General features: G+C 35.0%; 1 protein-coding gene across 2 annotated transcripts; it reads right to left on the bottom strand.

The window, feature by feature from the left end:
• Positions 1 to 46: 46 nt before the first annotated feature.
• On the bottom strand, positions 47 to 892 carry LOC126617309 (uncharacterized). 2 transcript variants are annotated; one of them, XM_050285338.1, is made up of 3 exons: positions 864 to 892; positions 631 to 763; positions 47 to 496 (listed from the first exon to the last, which is right to left on the bottom strand). In XM_050285338.1, exons 2-3 carry the CDS (start codon positions 742 to 744, stop codon positions 104 to 106), a joined length of 507 nt encoding a protein of 168 aa, XP_050141295.1. In that variant the 5' UTR covers positions 745 to 763; positions 864 to 892; the 3' UTR covers positions 47 to 103. The 2 variants fall into 2 exon arrangements, with proteins under 2 accessions (XP_050141295.1, XP_050141294.1); XM_050285337.1 differs by having other exon boundaries at positions 631 to 875.
• Between the last annotated feature and the right edge of the window lie 18,570 nt (positions 893 to 19,462).

Genomic DNA, 19,462 nt, shown 5'->3' with positions numbered 1-19,462 from the left:
AACGCTCAGATCTATGTTAATTTTGATTGTGAGCCTGAAGGCCTAATAAAAGGCCCCACAAAGGCACCATTCAAACTAATTACAAATTTATGTTGCAGTAAACCTAGCAGCGAACCTTGCCCGACAGGCAAGACAGGGAGAGTTGTGCGAGGGACAATCTAGCCCGAACAGGAGGAACTGAGATGGCAGATGGATTTCTGGCATAAGGAGTAGCAGATATAAGCAGATAGATGCTGACCCATGAATTAGTCTCGAAGAATTCAGCGGAGTGAAGCCAGGCATATTTATGGGAGCAGAAAGATGGGCCCGTCGAGAAAAATGAACCAGGGTACTGAAACTGCCCATTAATGGAGTTTGTGCAGATACTGCCAGTGGTTGTACCATTTCCCTGATTTACCACATTAGAGGTGGTAGTGTCCTGGACTTGACTAGGAACATGAGCATTATGATCACCAGGAACTGAAGCACCTGTACTGCTAACCGCTGCCAGATTTCCCTATATGGAAGTAATTCAATAACGATAGTGAGAAAACAACTGTAAAATCATAGTAAATAGAAAGAAAAAAAAATTTATAAGAAACTGTTGGATGTAAAGCTTTATGTTTAAAATAAAAATAAAACGAAACTCACTGATACAGAGGTGAGTAGCAGTTCAATTACAGCAACAGCTGCATCTACTTTCTCATATGTCTCAGCCGATATATGAACGTATAAGTTTCTGTATTCACCGTGTATCACTCCCATCAGATGGTTTTATTTCAGCCTGCAAACAAGTTGAATATTAAGAGGGAAAAGTCGGTACATGTATGTATGAGCATTATGTCACATCTCGAAGCAACCAATTGATCTGTTGCTTTTGGTACCATAGACTTGAATCTTGGCTCCGGTTTCCTTATTTGCATTGACCGATCGAAGAGAAATATAGGGAAAACACACACGACACAAAGATTATCAGCACATGCATATGGTAATCACAATTTCACAAGTGTCTGGTATTACCACAAAAATCTAACCTTTTCTAACTGTTTCTGATTATGACTTCCAGGACTATTTACAATCACAAGTATTTATTTATTTACATTTTGGTCGGAAAAGATCCATTTTCTCAGTTTTTAGTGCAAATTTGAGTGATCGGTTTTAGATCCTAAGTTTCGGTATATATATATATATATAGGGATGTGACATTCACACACACCATTTTACTTTTCACACACCCTTCTAATTTTCGGCCGTCGAATCAGATAAATTGAAGAAAATCAACTGTTTGAAATTAACAAGGGGTGTGTAAGAAGTAAAATGGGATGTGTGGATAGCACACCCCTATATATATATAGGGTACACTTTTTATACGAAATGGGTAATACTAGGGAGGCTAAATTTTCAAACCAAAATTTCAAACCAAATTTACAAACCACCAATAGGAAATAAGCACAATAATCAACACTTAAGTAATAATACAATCATCAACATCCACATCTTTTTGGTTTACAAAATTTGATTTAAGAATTCGATCTCCGTAGCATTACTCATACGCGACAAAAATACGTCGGATAAATATTTATATGCACTTATGATTCACAAATCCAGTACTAGATAGGATATTTTGAAGGAGGCAGATTGTCTGCCCTCCTGGTATGGTGCCCTCCCCGTGCCCTTTTATTTGTGCGGTTACGGTTAAGTCGCGTCAACATTTTATATTTTTATTGTTTTTTATTTTATTATCTCTAAAAAATCAATATAAAATGTTAACGTGACTTTATCGTGACCGCATAAAATAGAAAGACATAGAGATGACAACATACCAGGAGGGCAGACAATCTGCCTCCTATTCTGAAATTCAACAACGTAAAAGTGGGAATAAGAGACGAGCACAAACTGAACATAAGAAGCTAATATATGTATACGTATATGTATAAAGTGCAACGACTTTTCTTTTCGTGTCACTTGATTGCAGGGTTCCCTGTACAAATCAAAGTTGGTGTTTTGGGAAGAGGATCCCTTTCGGATTCTCATTGTGGGAATAGTAAGGATTCTAGAATCTGTTGCGTCTATCGTTCATTATACAATCAGTTTTTATTATATACTGTTTATATTTAATACTAAATACATATATTTAATATTAAATACATATATTTAAAATAATTTATGATCATACAATAAAGCATGAACTCACAGAATTCAAGGATCCCTAGATCCCCACAAAGAGGATCCGCGGATCCTCTTCCGGTGTTTTGAACTTATGAAGCCTATGAAAATCAGACAGCTGGATTTGTGCAAATGACAAAGACACGACCCGGAACCCCAAAAAGTTTCTAGCCACTGATTCTTTTCTTAGTCCTGGGTGGGTGGGCGTGAGAGTTCAGAATTTTTATTTTGGAAATTGGGGAGAAATTTCTCAATTAGGGGGAGAAATTTGAATAATTCATTAATTAAGTTTCCGAGAAGGTGTCATCTATAATGATATTAAAATACTTGAAGAACAAACTTTTGACTACTAATAAATGAGAAGAAATATATTCTCAATATATTTGATGTCGATATACAAAATTTTGTATTTATGATCAGAATAGTTCATTACTAGTATATGCTCACATACAAAGTGTGTAAATTTTTTTACTTGTTAAAATTGAAGGACAGAGGAAGAGAGTGACAGAGAACGTGGAAGTGAGGAGAGAGGGAGAGAGAGAGCAAGGTTGTTTATTTATTTATTTATTTATTTTTAAATTAGAGATAGTAAACTTACATGTATGTGAGGTTTAACAAATTTTTTTTTGTGTTGTGAAATTACGTTACTGTCCTTAATTTTGTTGTTGTGATATAAGATAAAAATGTCTTTTAACTCTCTTTTGATTCACAAAGAGAATTTCATTAATGTAATTTTAGATAACGTGATTTATGATCTTAAGGCAATTAATTGTGATAAATAGATAAGCGATTAATAATACATTACCGACCAGAAAAATGAAAACATTTCTGAGTATGCCCAATATATGTGTGTGCGCCTTCATTTTTAGAGTGTTGTATGCGTATGCATAAACTTTCACATATACAAGGAGTCAAACATACTTTCATACAGGTAAACGTATTACAACAGCACCTCACAAATCAACATCACAACTCCAAAAGCACACAGTTCAACATCCAAAAGCACCTCACAAAAATCCAAGGAGGCAAACATACATATATACTCACACATATACAAAATATATATTTATATATCCAAAAGCACCTCAGAAAGGCAAATCATCACACTAATTCAACATCACAAATCCAACCTCCAAAAGCAACTTAATTTCATATAGGTAAACGTATTACAAGAGCTAACAAATCATCACCAGTCAGAAAGGCAAAGCATCACACTAATTCAACATCACAAATCCAACCTCCAAAAGCAACTTAATTTCATATAGGTAAACGTATTACAAGAGCTAACAAATCATCACAAGTCCAAGAGCACCTCACAAATCCAACATCCAAAAGCACATAAATTCGACATCCAAAAACACCTATATTTATATATATCCAAAAGCACCTCAGAAGGGTAAAGCACCTCACAAGTTAACATCACAGGTCCAACTCCAACGGAAATGGATCCTCTCCGGATCTATTACGTGGAGATCCTAGGAATCCTCATATCTTAACCGTTCATCGTGTATGGTGTGGTCAGAAATCATTTGACTTTTATTATTTAAAATTAAACACAAATAGTACCTGACAAAAACTGACCGTACGATATACGATGAATAGCTGAGATGTGTGGATCCCTAGGATCCCCACATAAGGATTCGGAGAGGATCCAACTCCAACATCCAAAAGTAGGCCCGGCAAACGGGTCGTATTTGTGTAACACCTATTATCTTAATGGATCGTGTTGTGTCACACTTATTATCTTAATGGTTCTTAACAAGTCGGGTCATTACCCAACAAGTAAAATGACCTAACCCATCATGACCCGTTAAGAAAAATATTTTTTTTTCTTTCTAAATTTGCACATACCACATTGCCGCATAAATATTACTTCAAAACATAAAAACACATTTGTCGTTAAGTACTACATCTACATACTCCAAAATAAGAGTCTGACAAAAAAGCATCAGTACACTACTAGTCTACTACAAAATATCAAATGTGCATATCCAATGTACAAGGATATGCAAAATGAAGGGACTTTTTTTTTTCAAGGTTTTCAGAAGTTAAAACAAAATACATTTAGAAAAAATAGCAAAAAAAAAAAAGGTTACCACAAGCTTGGAGCCAATCGGTGTGGTGGAGGGAGAGTGGAGAGGGTGGTCGTGGACTCGTGGTTGGCCGAAGTTGAGGTTAGAGACTGAGATTCCAGAGTTCAGTTTGAGAGAGAGAAATCGGCTGCTTCGATTTGACTTTTGAACCTTCGAGTTTCAAGATGAGAGAGAGAGAGAGAGAGTCTGATTTAGCCTTTTGGGCTAAAAAAAACATTGGATGCCCAAGATTAAATCTCAACTGATCAAACGGTCATCAATTTTCCAAATATATATATATATATTTATATATATATATTTAACGATACAGATTTAATCTCACAAAAATGAGACTAAATCCTACTGCTATTATTATAGTAATTTTTGTAGTAGTATAAAATTATTAAATGAGTATTTTCCTTAGCGTGTAATGGGTTACCCATGTGTATACCTGAACCGACCCGTTATCTTAACATGTGCTTATCGGGTTACCCGAATCGTTAGCGTGTCGACCCGAAAACCTATTAATTTTGTATCGTTTCATGTCAGTTAACGGGTTGTGTCAGAAGTTGCACACAAATTCAACATCCAAAAACACCTCACAAAAATCCAAGGAGGCAAACATACACACACACATATATATATAATATTTATATATCCAAAAGCACCTCCCAAAGGCAAAGCATGTCACAAATTCAACGTCACAAATTCAACGTCACAAATCCAACATAATTTCATATGGGTAAACGTATTACAAGAGCATCTCACAAATCCAAAAGCACACAAATTCAACATCCAAAAACACCTCACAAAAATCACGGAGGCAAACATACGTATACACACACACACACACACACACACACAAATCACAGGTCCAACTCCAACATCCAAAAGCACCTTACAGTTCAAGATTCAAAAACCCCTCACAAAAAGCCAAGGTGGCAAACATACACACACACAGATATAAAAAAAAAAAATATATATATATACAAAAAAAATCTAAGGTGGCAAACATACATACACACACATATATATCCAAAATCACCTCACAAATAAACATAAATATATGTGTATGCGCACCTCACAAAAATCCCAGGTCCAACTCCAACATCCAAAAGCACCTTACAGTTCAACATTCAAAAACCCCACAAAAATCCAAGGTGGCAAACATACACATACACACACACACACACTGCTATAATATATATGTTTTTTTATTTTTAGGTGCCGCGCGTACAAAACCCCACTGCAATTTTATTTTTAGGTGCCGCGCGTACAGTCTCCTCTAGGCAGATGTTAGGCAAGTGCACCTCAAGTGCAATGGGGGCCACCCAGCTAGGCCATGTGCCTACGTGATCACCCATTCGATCCCGTCCAGGTATGATATATATGTATTTAATATACACAAAGATATCTAAGGTGGCAAACATACATACACACACAGATATATCCAAAATCACCTCACAAATAAACATACATATACACACATATATATATATGTATGTGTGTATACATATGTATCCAAAATCACCTCACAAAAATCCAAGGAGGCAAACGTACATATATATCCACATATAAACATTTAGGGGTGTATTATCTACACACCTCTTTTTACTTCTCACACACCCCTTATTAATTTATGTCCGCTGATTTTCTTCAATTCATCCGATTCGACGACCGAGAACTAAAAAGATGTGAAAAAAGTAAAAAAAAGTGTGAATATCATATCTCAAACATTTATATATATTTATTTATCCAAAAGAACCTCAGAAAGGCAAAGCACCTCACAAATAACCTAACCTCATAAATTCAACATCCAAAATCACCTCACAAAAATCAAGGAGGCATACATACATAATATATATCTATATATATACACATACATATATATATATATATATATTTATAGGGGTGCGCTATTTACACTCTTTGTTAATTTATTTCTTTTAATATTCTTCAATTCATCTAATCCGGCGGTCGAAAATTAGAAGGATGTGTGAGAAGTAAAAAAGGGTGTGTGAATATCATGTCCCTATTTATATATCACACATGCATATATATATATATGCATATATAAATATATATATATGTATATATACATAATATACAAAAAAATCCAAAGAGGCATATATATATATATATATATACACACAAAAATCCAAAGAGGCATATATATATATATATATATATATACACACAAAAATCCAAAGAGGCAAACATACATACATACACACACACACACACACACACACACACACACACACACTTGTGTATATATACCCCATCTCCAAAACCACCAACTCCATACTTCTACAAGTCTCCACCACAACCACCATCGCCTAAACTACCAAACCCATACTACTGCAAGCCTCCACCACCGACTCCTTCTCCCCCGCTTCCATACTATTACAAATCACCACCACCACCATCACCATCACCTCCACTCCCATACTACTACAAGTCTCTTCCACAGCCATCACCTTCTCCCCCACCTTCATACTACTACAAATCTCCACCACGACCGATCACCTTCACCCCGACCTTACTACTACAAGTCTCTTCCACCACCACCATCACCTTCACCCCCATCCCCTTACTACTACAAGTCTCCACCACCTCCTTCTTCACCTCCTCCAGCTTTATAACATATTCTCTACTATATATATATATAAATATATACGGGAATTAATTAACAAACCCATCTCTCCCTCCCTCCTTCCCTGAAAAAATGAAGGCATTTGTGCAGCAACTAGTCAACAAAATCTTCACTAGCGCGTTGGATAATGACCTAGAAACAACTGCACCCGCCGAACCACCAGCAGCAGCAGCTGCCGCCAACTCTAGGCAGCCTAGGAAGCACAACTTAGATTGGGCAACGATTATTCTGGCGTATTGCTTGTCAACGGCAATTGGAATGGCTCTCGTACCCATCCAACTGGATTCCAAGCAGCTCCCTCTAACCTTCTGCTTTCTCGGTCTCGCAATCACATTCTCTTTTTCTAGCATCTTGGTTAGCAAGTCCATTCAGAACTCCAAATGCCCACGAATCTTAGTTCATCTGTTCCATTATTTCGGTGTCTTCTTTGGAGTGACTGCCTTCTTCGTTTCCATCACAATCCCTTTTCCTCTCTGGTTCAAGTGTACTGCATCTGTCATCTATGTGGCCTCAGGCCTTGTAATACTGTTTTGTCACCACTACTATAAGTGATTAAGGGCTAGTTGGGTATTGATGTGTTTTTTTTTAAACAAACTACTTCTATTGTACTGTGACAATAAACAATTGTAAAATAGCGATTTAGTGTTTGATAAACTTTTATATAGAAGTGCTGTAAATATGTCAAGTGGCTATAAATGATATGAATGTTCTTTTTTTTTTATTTTTTATAATCCTTTCCTTCTCCATAATGAAAGTAACAAAAATACCAAAAAATAAAGATATATTATTTAGAAAAATAAAAGAACAAACATAAGATGCACAATGGAGATGGAGAATGTCCGGGATATGCAGAACCCCCATCCGCCGCCGCCATCCTCCAATCTCTCTCTAACCATAATTAAATTGCAGTGTTGAATATTGCTCTTGTATATGTGATTCCTTGATTTGAGACAGTTTGTAAACTAGGACCAAAATTAGATGAAACTGAAAGGACATGGATCAAAGTGGATCTTTGTCAAAACTATATATAGCATGCGATGCTTGTACACAAAGGTAAGCAACTAAAGATATTAAGCAGTGGAACTCCCCAAAATTAGAAGAATATCCTTCAGTGTGCAAATTCAATCTGGGACTTGGAGGAAGGCACAAACTCTTCGATAGAAAAGCTCTCATTTGAGACTCCTAGCTGAACACTATCAGGTGAAAGCATAAAAGTTCAAAAATAACAAACTGCCAGAAGAATATAGGCGGCAGAGCATGCCCAAACTATATATGCCCCATCTTTGACCAGTGCCATGGGATTTCATTCTATACGACGCAAACCAACAAAGGGGAGGGCTGAAGGATAAGAAACGAGTAGCAACCTGTCAAACATGAAGCATTAAAAGTTATCAATTTTCCATTCTGATCACAAGGCAGTATCTTTAATTACACCATCTTTGGAAGAAAACTTGACGCGTCATTTACTATGTGAAAAGCTTTAGTCTTGGTGCATACAAATTTGGAAATACATGCATAGTTTGTAGTTTTTGGTGAGTCAATTCTATTAAAAATGTAAAACTTCAGCATGATTAATCATTACATGATTGGTTAACCTTCATCTATCAAGCTTTTCGTCCATGAAACACTTTATCAATTACAAGGGAAAACAAGCAACTGATTCCCTCTAGCTTGCCTTTTCCAATGAAAGATAAGATAAATCATGATGCAAATGATGTTCGAATTTCTTTTGTTTTAACATCAGAAGCCAAATATAAACCCAAAAAGTTTTAGAAAATTATATTGATCAATTCAAAGAGAATTATTGACAACCATAATTTCATAAAGCTGAAATTTAGTATTTATATTTCTCAAATACTCCTAACATAAAATTCTTGGGCAAAATGAAGAACTTTAAAAGGGAATAAAGTCAAACCTGCACATGCATGACAAAAAATGCCGTGGTTGCCATAAATCCCAAATGTAGAATGCATGAAAGCACAGCAACAGAAATGTGAATCATTCATTAATTAAGTTTTCGGGAAGATGTTATGTATGTGATGATATTAAAATAATTAAAGAACAAACGTCTGACTACTCAAATATGAGGAGAAACTTATTCTCAATATACTTGATGTTCATTCACAAAATTTTGTATTTATGATCAGAACAATTCATTACAGCGTGATTTATAATTTATATTATAAATCAACCGTTGTAAAATCAATTAAAATTATGATCATTAAATTAATTAACTGTGACAAATAAATAGGCAGTTAGTAATACGTTTATCGACCAGTATAAATGAAAGCATTTCTGAGCGTGCCAAATATATATGTGTGAGCACCTTCATTTCTTTGAGTGTGTGTACAAGGAGTCAAACGTAATTTCATATAGGTTAACGTATTGCAAAAGCACCTCACAAATCCAAAAGCACCTCACAAATCAACATCACAAATCCAACATCCAAAAGCACAAATTCAACATCCAAAAACACCTCACAAAAATCCAAGGAGGCAAATATACATATATATACATACACACACACATATATACATACACACATATACATATATATATATATATTATTTATATATTCAAAAGCACCCCAGAAAGGCAAAGCACCTCACAAATTCAACATCACAAATCCAACATCCAAAACCACCTTACAAATTCAACATCCTGAAACGCATCACAAAAACCGAGGTGGCAAACATACATGCATATACATACACACACAGATATATATATATATACACACACACATACACACACGGATACACACACACATATATATATTTATATCGAAAAGCACCTCAGAAAGGTAAACATACATATATATACCGATATAGATCCTCTCCTGAGCTCAGAAATCTAAGTCTCATGACCTCAGAAATCTGAGTCTCCTGACCAAATCACAAGGGCCGTTGAATTTTAATTCAACGGTTGTAATTATTATAACTTTTAGAGGGATCTCCTGTTTGGAGCTTTTGGATCAAAATCCAATGGCTCATGTGATTTGGTCAGGAGACTTAGATTTCTGAGCTCAAGAGAGGATCCAAATCCTATATATACAGCTTGGAGTTTTTGGTGAGTCAATTCTATTAAAAATGTAAAATTTCAACATGATTGGTTAACCTTCATCTATCAAGCTTTTCGTCCATGAAACACTTTATCAATTACAAGGTGAAACAATCAACTGATTCCCTCTATCTTGCCTTTTCCAATGAAAGATAAGATAAATCATGATGCCAATGATGTTCGAATTTCTTTTGTTTTAACATCAGAAGCCAAATATAAACCCAAAAAGTTTTTGAAAATTATATTGATCAATTCAAAGAGAATTATTGACAACCATAATTTCATAAACCTAAAATTTAGTATTTATATTTCTCAAATACTCCTAACTTAAAATTCTTGGGCAAAATGCAGAACTTTAAAAGGGAATAAAATCAAACCTGCACAAGCATGACAAAAAATGCCGTGGTTGCCATAAATCCCAAATGTAGAATGCATGGAACAGAAATGTGAATAATTCATTAATTAAGTTTTCGGGAAGATGTCATGTATGTGATGATATTAAAATAATTAAAGAACAAAAGTCTGACTACTCAAAGATGAGGAGAAACTTATTCTCAGTATACTTGGTGTTCATTCACAAAATTTTGTATTTATGATCAGAACAATTCATTACAGCATGATTTATAATTTATATTATAAGTCAACTGCTATAAAATCAATTAAAATTATGATCATTAAATTAATTAACTGTGACAAATAAATAGGCAGTTAGTAATACGTTTATCGACCAGCATAAATGAAAGCATTTATGAGCGTGCCAAATATATGTGTGAGCACCTTCATTTTTTTGAGTGTGTACAAGGAGTCAAACGTAATTTCATATAGGTAAACGTATTACAAGAGCACCTCACAAATCCAAAAGCACCTCACAAATCAACATCACAAATCCAACAACCAAAAGCACACAAATTCAACATCCAAAAACACCTCAAAAAAATCCAAGGAGGCAAATATACACACACACATATATACATACATACATACATACATACATATATATATTCAAAAGCACCCCAGATAGGCAAAGCACCTCACAAATTCAACATCACAAATCCAACATCCAAAAGCACCTTACAAATTCAACATCCAGAAACCCATCACAAAAACCGAGGTGGCAACATATACATGCATATATACATACACACACACACACATATATATATATATATATATATATATATATATATAGACACACACACACATACATATATATATATATATATAGATATTCTATATAAATATACAACCAAAAGAACCTCAAAAAGGCAAACACACACACACGCGCATATATATATTTATATCCAAAAGCACCTCAGAAAGGTAAACATACATATATATACAGTTTGGAGTTTTTGGTGAGTCAATTATATTCAAAAAGTAAAACTTCAGCATGATTAATCTTTACATGCTTGGTTAGTATTCATCTATCAAGCTTAAATTTCATAAAGCTGAAATTTAATATTTTATATTTCTCAAACACTCTTTAACTTAAAAATTTCTTTAAAGGACAATTTAAGAGGGAATAAAGCCAATGGTCTGTGTGCTAAATTGAAATGACATGGGTGGATCTTGTTGGAAAACATTAGTATTAATTTAGATTTATTTTAATAGTAGTGCTACACTTTACTTGTTATTTGAACCATGACTTGTATCATTTTTCTAATAGAAATATGGCCGTCAACGCGTACAAATAGATAGTAAGAATAACATTTTTGTTATTTTAATGTTTGGTATTTTGGGCCTAGCCCTTTAGTATTAGAGTTTTGTTTCTTTGCCTATTAGGGTTAGGTTAGTTTTCTATATATATGGTACTTTGTAATTCAATATGATAACAAGTTAGTCACATGTAGCATTTTAAAGTTTTATAGCCATTTCAGAATCTTTCTTTGTTTAGTAATATTTTTATCATTTTGTAGTCTTATTCATCACACACTCTTATTTCCAACCGATCTTTGTGAAAACTATATATAACATGCGGAAAAGAACAAAACTGTCACCTTTTCGACAGTCACTCACCTTTTCGACAGTCACACGATGCTTATATACAGAGGCAAACAACTAATGATATTAGGCCGTGGGACTCCCCAAACAAAAGAAGAATATCCTTCAGTATGCAAATTCAATCTAGGACGGTGTGAAAGGCACAAACTCTTCGATTGAAAAGCTCTCATCTAAGACTCCTAGCTGAACACTATCAAGCGAAAGGATAGAAGTTCGAAAAGAGCAAACTGCCTAGAATAATGCAGCGGCAGAATATGCCCAAACTATATATCCCCATCTCCTACCAGTGCCAGGAGATTTCATTATATACGAAGCAAACCAATAGAGCGAAGGGCTGAAGGATAAGAAACGACTAGCAAACTGTGTAGAAAAAGATATATCGGCTTGAAGTATATTTCATTGATACATGAAACACGAATATATACAATTACATAACTTGGTCAGCAAGGATATTATCCCTACAAGTTAGGAATACAACTACAACTAGGATTACAAACATATGTAGACTTCAACTAAGTTTCTACTTGTCTAACAAGTTGGAGAGTGGATGTCAAGAATTCCCAACTTGCATAACATAGTTGAAAACTTGTCTTTTCCGAGAGGCTTGGTGATCAAATCCGCCAATTGGTGTGCTGTACCAACATACTTGGTTTCTATAGTGCCATCTGCAATCTTATCTCGTATAAAGTGACAATCCATCTCAATGTGACGAGTTAGCTCATGAAAAACAGGATTGGCTGCTAAATGTAACGCTACTTGATTATCACAAAATAAAATGGAAGGACCATCGAAAGGAATGTTCAAATCTTTCAGCAGAAACCGAAGCCAAATTAACTCACAGCAAGCACCTGCCATAGCCCTATATTCTGCCTCAGCTGAAGAGAGTGAAACAGTTTTATGTCGCTTCGTCTGCCATGAAATCAAAGAATTTTTCAAGAATACACAATACCTAGTAGTCGAACGACGAGTGATAGGACAACCTGACCAATCAGAGTCACAAAATGCAGCTAACTTAGTCAGATTGTTAGACAGGAATAATAAGCCTCGACCTGGAGTAGACTTCAAATAACGAACAATACAAAGCGCATCATCCATATGAGGTACACGTGGCTCATGCATAAACCGACTCAAGACATGCACATAATAGGTGATATCTGGCCGAGTTATGGTGAGGTAAATTAACCGTCCTATTAAGTGCCAATACTTTTCAGGATCCTTGAGAAGTTCCCCTTTATCAGATAATTTTGTATCATCCATTGGAAAAACAACGGGCTGTGCTCCCAGAAAACCATAATCCTTGAGAATCTCTATTGCATACTTACGCTGTGAAATATAAATCCCACGTTGAGATCGAGAAACCTCAATACCCAAAAAATATTTTAAATCACCAAGGTCTTTTATCTGAAAATGGTCACGGAGAAAAGACTTCAGAGAATCAATGGCACTAACGTCGTTGCTTGTAATCACAATATCATCCACATAAATGAGCAAGGTTGTGAAAGAAGTACCGGACTTTCTGGTGAACAGTGAATAGTCAGCTTTAGATTGTTGAAAGCGAGCAGAAAGAATAGCAGTAGTGAATTTGGCAAACCATTGGCGAAAAGCCTGCTTGAGACCATAAAGAGACTTGTGAAGGTGACATACAAGATTCTCCCCTGTCGCTGAAGACCAGGAGGAACAGACATATAATTTTCCTCATGCAAGTCACCATGCAGAAAAGCATTATTAACATCGAGCTGGTGAATAGACCAAGACTGACTAGCAGCAAGAGCGAGAAGATAACGCACCGTAATCATCTTAGCAGTAAGACAAAAAGTGTCATGATAATCAATACCTTCAACCTGTGTGTAACCTTTAGCAACCAATCGAGCTTTATAACGCTCAATGGAACCATCAGAATTATACTTCAGCTTGTACACCCATTTACAATCAATGGGAATTTTGCCAGGGGCAAGGTGGTCAAAGTCCAATTACCATTGTCATGTAAAGCTTGAAGCTCCTCAGTCATGGCACGACACCAATTGGGGTCACTAGCAGCCTCAGCATAGGATGATGGCTCCACATTCAGACTGACAGAGTTAATCAATGAAAGATGTTTTATGTGTCCCTAATTTTAAAGTGGACCTTTTATCGGTTGGTAAACTTACACATGGATATATCATGTAGAAAAAGATATATCGGCTTGAAGTATATTTCATTGATACGTGAAACACGAATATATACAATTACATAACTTGGTCAGCAAGTATATTATCCCTACAAGTTAGGAATACAACTACAACCAGAATTACAAACATATGTAGACTTCAACTAAGTTTCTACTTGTCTAACAACCTGTCAAACGTGAAGCATCAAAATTTATGATGCATAGTGAAGGCAGTAGCAACGGTAATCAATTTTCCAAATATAAACCTTGCTGAAAAAAAAAACTATAATAATACCAGTAAGGAACACAGGCTAAAAACCAAGTCACTAACGAACTATGGCATTCTGATCACAAGGCGGTATCTTCACACCATCTTTGGAAGAAAACTTTACGCGTCATCTACTAACTGAAAAGTTTTGTCTATGAGCATACAAATTTGGAAATAATTCATAGTTTGGAGTTTTTGGTGAGTCAATTGTATTCAAAATGCAAAACTTCAGCTTGATTAATCTTACGTGATTGGTTAATCTTCATCTATCAAGCTTTCTTTTTCAATTACAAGGGGAAACAAGCAATTGATTCCCACTAGCTTGCTTTTTCCATTGAAAGATAAATCATGATGCCAATGATGATCGATTGTCATTTGTTTTAGGGAATTTTAACGAAAAACGTCTAGTACTGTTCACTTTAATGAAAAACCACATTTTTACACTAAAAAGTTAATCATGGTACTATTCACTTTAATTTTTATTTTGTCCTTATTGTTAAAACTCAAAAATTTTAAATCATTTTCATTATATAAACCCAAAAAAATTTGAGAAAATTATCTTGATCAAGTCAAAGAGAATTACTGACAACCATAATTTCATAAAGCTGAAATTTAGTATTTTATATTTCTCAAATGGACAACGATTGTCTGCCCTCCCCGTGCCCTCCTATTTTGTGTGGTCATAGTTAAGCCACGTCAACATTTTAGTCTCTGACGTCGGAATTGTGATCCAATTATTTTTTCGTGCGTTTTGACTTTCCTGTGAATTTATATGGGTTTAAATTTTTATTGTTAATTTACTGATGTTGGGGGATCATTTTGGCTTATAGATTGGTTTGAACATTTTTCTGTCTTTGTTTTTTTCCTTTGTGTAGTTTTAGTCAGATTGCAGTGTTTTTTTTTTTCAATTTCAGATTTAATTGAAGTGTTTAGGATTATCTACATATAGTCATATATATATTCAATTTTGAAAATTTAAACTAAACCACTATACTGCAATCAAACCCACAGATTATTGGGTCCAAAAGAAGAAGAAGAAGAAGTGAACAACACGAAATTGGCTTTGGGTAAGCTTCCACTCTCTTCTGTGTATAAGCTCTTTGAGAAGTGATTTTGGTTTGTGCTTTCGAAAAAGATGATGGCAATTTCATATTTGGACAGAGAAAACAATAGGCATGTATAATGAAGTGGAATTTTTTGTGGTATTATTAACATGCATGTTATAAAAAATTCTTCATTTAATTTTTTTTGGGGTTTGTTTTGTGCTGTTTCATTCGTGAATTGTGTGTTTTGTTGTATCTGATTCTGGTTTTTGTTATACCCATTCCTTCAATTTTTCTGCTTTCCGTTGGATTTTCAGCCATGAGTATACATCATTGAAGAATGTTAATGAATCCAAACATGGGTTTTGGGGTGTTCTTGCTAGAAAAGCCAAAGACATTCTAGACGATGATGATAATGGAGTTCATGATTCTCATTCACCTTGGACAACAAGGACGGATATGTTGTCTATGCCAACAAGGGAGTAAGGTGAGATATAGTTTTCGTCATGTCTTTATAGTAGCTTGGCATTTTCCAAGGACTTTTAATTGCAGCTGCATTGTTGAATATATTAAGAATGATGCGGTAAACCGGAGAGGGAGTCATCAGCTTATGGATGTGTTAACACATCCAATGTGTTGTAATCTTTTCGCTACTTAAACATGTTAAGACATCAATAATGTCTAGCTAGGATAGCCTTTCTTTATGTCTTAATTATTGATAGTGCTATCATCATGGCAGGCTATGTTGGAGCAAAAACTGTGCAAGCAAAGACGTAAGAGTGATGGAATTTGGAATGAAATGCAGAGGATTTCATTTTGTGCTGCTCAAGTAAAAGTTTCCTCTTCTGTTATATTTGTGCGTTGGATATTGTAGAAAATTAATATAAGTTGTATATTCATGATAATCGCTGCATGTTGAAGAGGCTGCGAGGAAAGGATGATGGTATGGGAACTTGAATGCAGAAATAGTACTTTTACGGTATTCATTCACTATATCGTGTTCACTATTTCTTCCTATGTAGTCATTAATGCTGGAGTAGTTGGATGTTGCACTGGTCTCTTGCTCTTAGTTTTCCAGGTATCCATCATATTATAGAGTTCGATAATTTATAATTAGCTATCATTGACCGTGCTATTAAAATTTAAATGGAACTCCCGATTTTTGTTCTCTCATTTTTGTTGCTCTACTGTGGTTACATTTTTTAAGTGATCAAGCTTTGTGATTGCATATATATTGGTTGGTCTGTTTCTTAAAATTGTGGTTAAAAGAAACCTTTTCGAGATTTGTGAAAATCCATTTTGTCAATCAATCTGATTAGTTAAATGTCTCTTTAGGTATGATTGGGTCCCAAAAGAAGTTAAAAGACTGCAACTTTATTAAGGACGGAATCAGCATCAAATTCTTCTAGCTCTTTCTCCGATTTCTCAAAAGGTGAATTACAACAAAATTGCTCCTCCTTTCTTCAGTGGTTGTTATTATTACCTCAAGATATTTGCATATATGTATTTCTTTTTGCAGGAAACTCAAAGGATGATTAAGAAGAAAAGGAAATCATAGATTGGAAAATAGATGGACAAAGAGGCGATAGAAATTTCTAGGGTCCCAGATCCGTGACATAAAAGGTATAAAATTGTTAATTGATAATTGAACATAAATGCACTGATTATGAATTAGTATGGTTGCTTTTGTGCAATGTATTAAAAGCGTGAGGTGTGGGCGAGGCGTCCGAGTGATAGCCCGGCCTACGGAGGTGTGAGGCGAAGCTTCATGGGACCTAAATTTTTTAATATATACACTGAGCGTACACATATATTATATTAAAAAAGAAGAAGATTATTGATCAATAATCACCCTGAGCACACACATATATTATAAATATACACACACATATATACATATTATATATATATAATAGAGGATGACAACTACAATGAGCACACATATAACAATGCATGCAGACAGCACACACATCTATTATATAAAAAAATAAAAATCAGAAAAGAAGGCTGAGAGACGATAGTTCAAGGAAGAGGTATAAGACAGTTAAAACCTAAAAAAAAACAAGCCCCTGAGGCGCGCCTAGGTGGCTCCGGCGATGCCTTCCGCCCACTTCTTCAAAACAAAGGCGGCAACCCTCATGCCCAGCCTCAGAGGACGCCTAGGCGCGCCCTGAGGCGAGCCTTTTAAAAATTTGCTTTTGTGTCATATTGAATATTGATTTCGTGGTGTACATTTTGTTTGATGGATTATTATTTCCCAATTTGTCCCATGTTCGTCTTCCATAGTACAACTATGAATTTCCACAAAATTTTGTTTGATTCTGCTTCTGTTTATTTCCAAAGAAGGGAAATTATAATAGTAGAATAAATAACCACATTAGAGTTTTGGGTTTTCAAGAGATTAATTTCTATGTTAAGAATTTTGTTTGTTTTGATGCAAGAGTGAACATGGGGAGAGTCGGGGAGACGAAGAGAGAAGAGAGGAAGACTCACTTCATGTTAGTGCCTTTTACTCTATCTTTATACTTTCAACCAAATGAAATTGTTATTAGATTTTGTAAGGTTACATGTTAATTCTCTATGGAACTTGCAATTTTTTCCAATAGGTTTGTTGCAAATAATCTAAGGAAAACTAACGAAAAGTCCAAAAAAACTTATCTTTTAACGAAAAGCTCTTTTTAAAGGTATAGTGAATAGTGCCAGTTAAAGGTAAAAATGTGGTTTTTCGTTAAAAGTAAATAGTACCGGGAGTGTTTTGTTAAAACGCCCTTAATCTATTGTAACCACTCTTTTTGCCATTTTCCAATAAGTCATTCTCTCTGATTTCTATATAATTTTTTTCACATTTGCACAAATTCAGTTGTCTTTCTTATTATACAATGTAGTTCATTAATTTGTCATCTAATAAGTGCAACCGTACGTGCAGCTCTGAATTTTGACAATATAATTATTCTTATAATTTTAATTTTTACATGTGAGTTTAGCTTATTGATTAACGTTGTTTCAGAAGTCATGGTGTGTTAATTTGATGAAGTTGCTTCCTATTGTTTTGGTTATCATATACTGGAATTTGATATGTCAATTGATTCAAAGTTTTCTCTTTTTTTACAAAATAAAGAGAGGGTTTTTTTTTGTGGGGTTGTTGCCCACAAATTCTATTTAGGCCAAATAATAGAGCTAGAAGAATTGCGGTTTGCTTTCGTTTAGTTTCCTTTATTGAGTGCAAACGCGTTGCTAATATACTTGAATTGATTCTAAAGATGGTATATTTTCTGGGTTGTTTTACAAAAGATTTTCCCTTCCTTTTGATTCAGATTTTTATGTCTTTTACTTCTAGCAAGTTAAATTAAGGAATTTAACTTTGCAATACAATCTTTCATACAAGTTTCAATCCCGCAACAACGCGCGGGAATTCAATTGCTAGTTGGTACAAAAATGCATGAAAAAGCTAAGGTACATGACTATTAGTGTACTTAGGTCCACCCCTTCCAACAAACATAAAAAAAACATAATATAACACCCATTTATATTCCCAAAGGGATCATAGCGAGGAATATAAGTTGGGGTGTATATATATAACATAAGGAAGTCTCTCGTGGAAATAACAAACCCATTTCTCCCTTCTCCCCCAGCTTATGTGCAGGAAAATGTACTATATTACTAGTGCATATCCGTGCCTTAAGGCATTTTTGCAGCGACAACTCAACAAGATATTCAGTAGTCCGGCGTTGGACGATGATCTTGACTCCGAAGAAGTACCAATACCTGCTGAACCAGCAGCAGGCAACTCGAGGACAGGGAAGCACAACTTAGAATGGGCAAAGATCGTGTATTGCTTGTCAATAAATGGCTCTCTTACCCATCCAACTTCACTCCAAGCAGCTCCCTCTAAGTTTTTGCTTTCTCGGTCTCGCAATCACACTCTCCTTTTCTTGTATCATGGTTAGTAAATTCATTCAGAACTCCAAATGTCCGCGCGTCATAATTCATCAGTTCCATTATTTCTGTGTCTTCTTCGGAGTGACTGTCTTCATTTCCATCACAATCCCTTTTCTGCTATGGTTCAAGTGC

This window comes from Malus sylvestris, chromosome 3, assembly GCF_916048215.2.
Source record: "Malus sylvestris chromosome 3, drMalSylv7.2, whole genome shotgun sequence".
NCBI lineage: Eukaryota > Viridiplantae > Streptophyta > Magnoliopsida > Rosales > Rosaceae > Malus > Malus sylvestris.
Note: the sequence above shows the minus strand (reverse complement) of the source record. Positions and strands in the feature narration are given on the sequence as shown.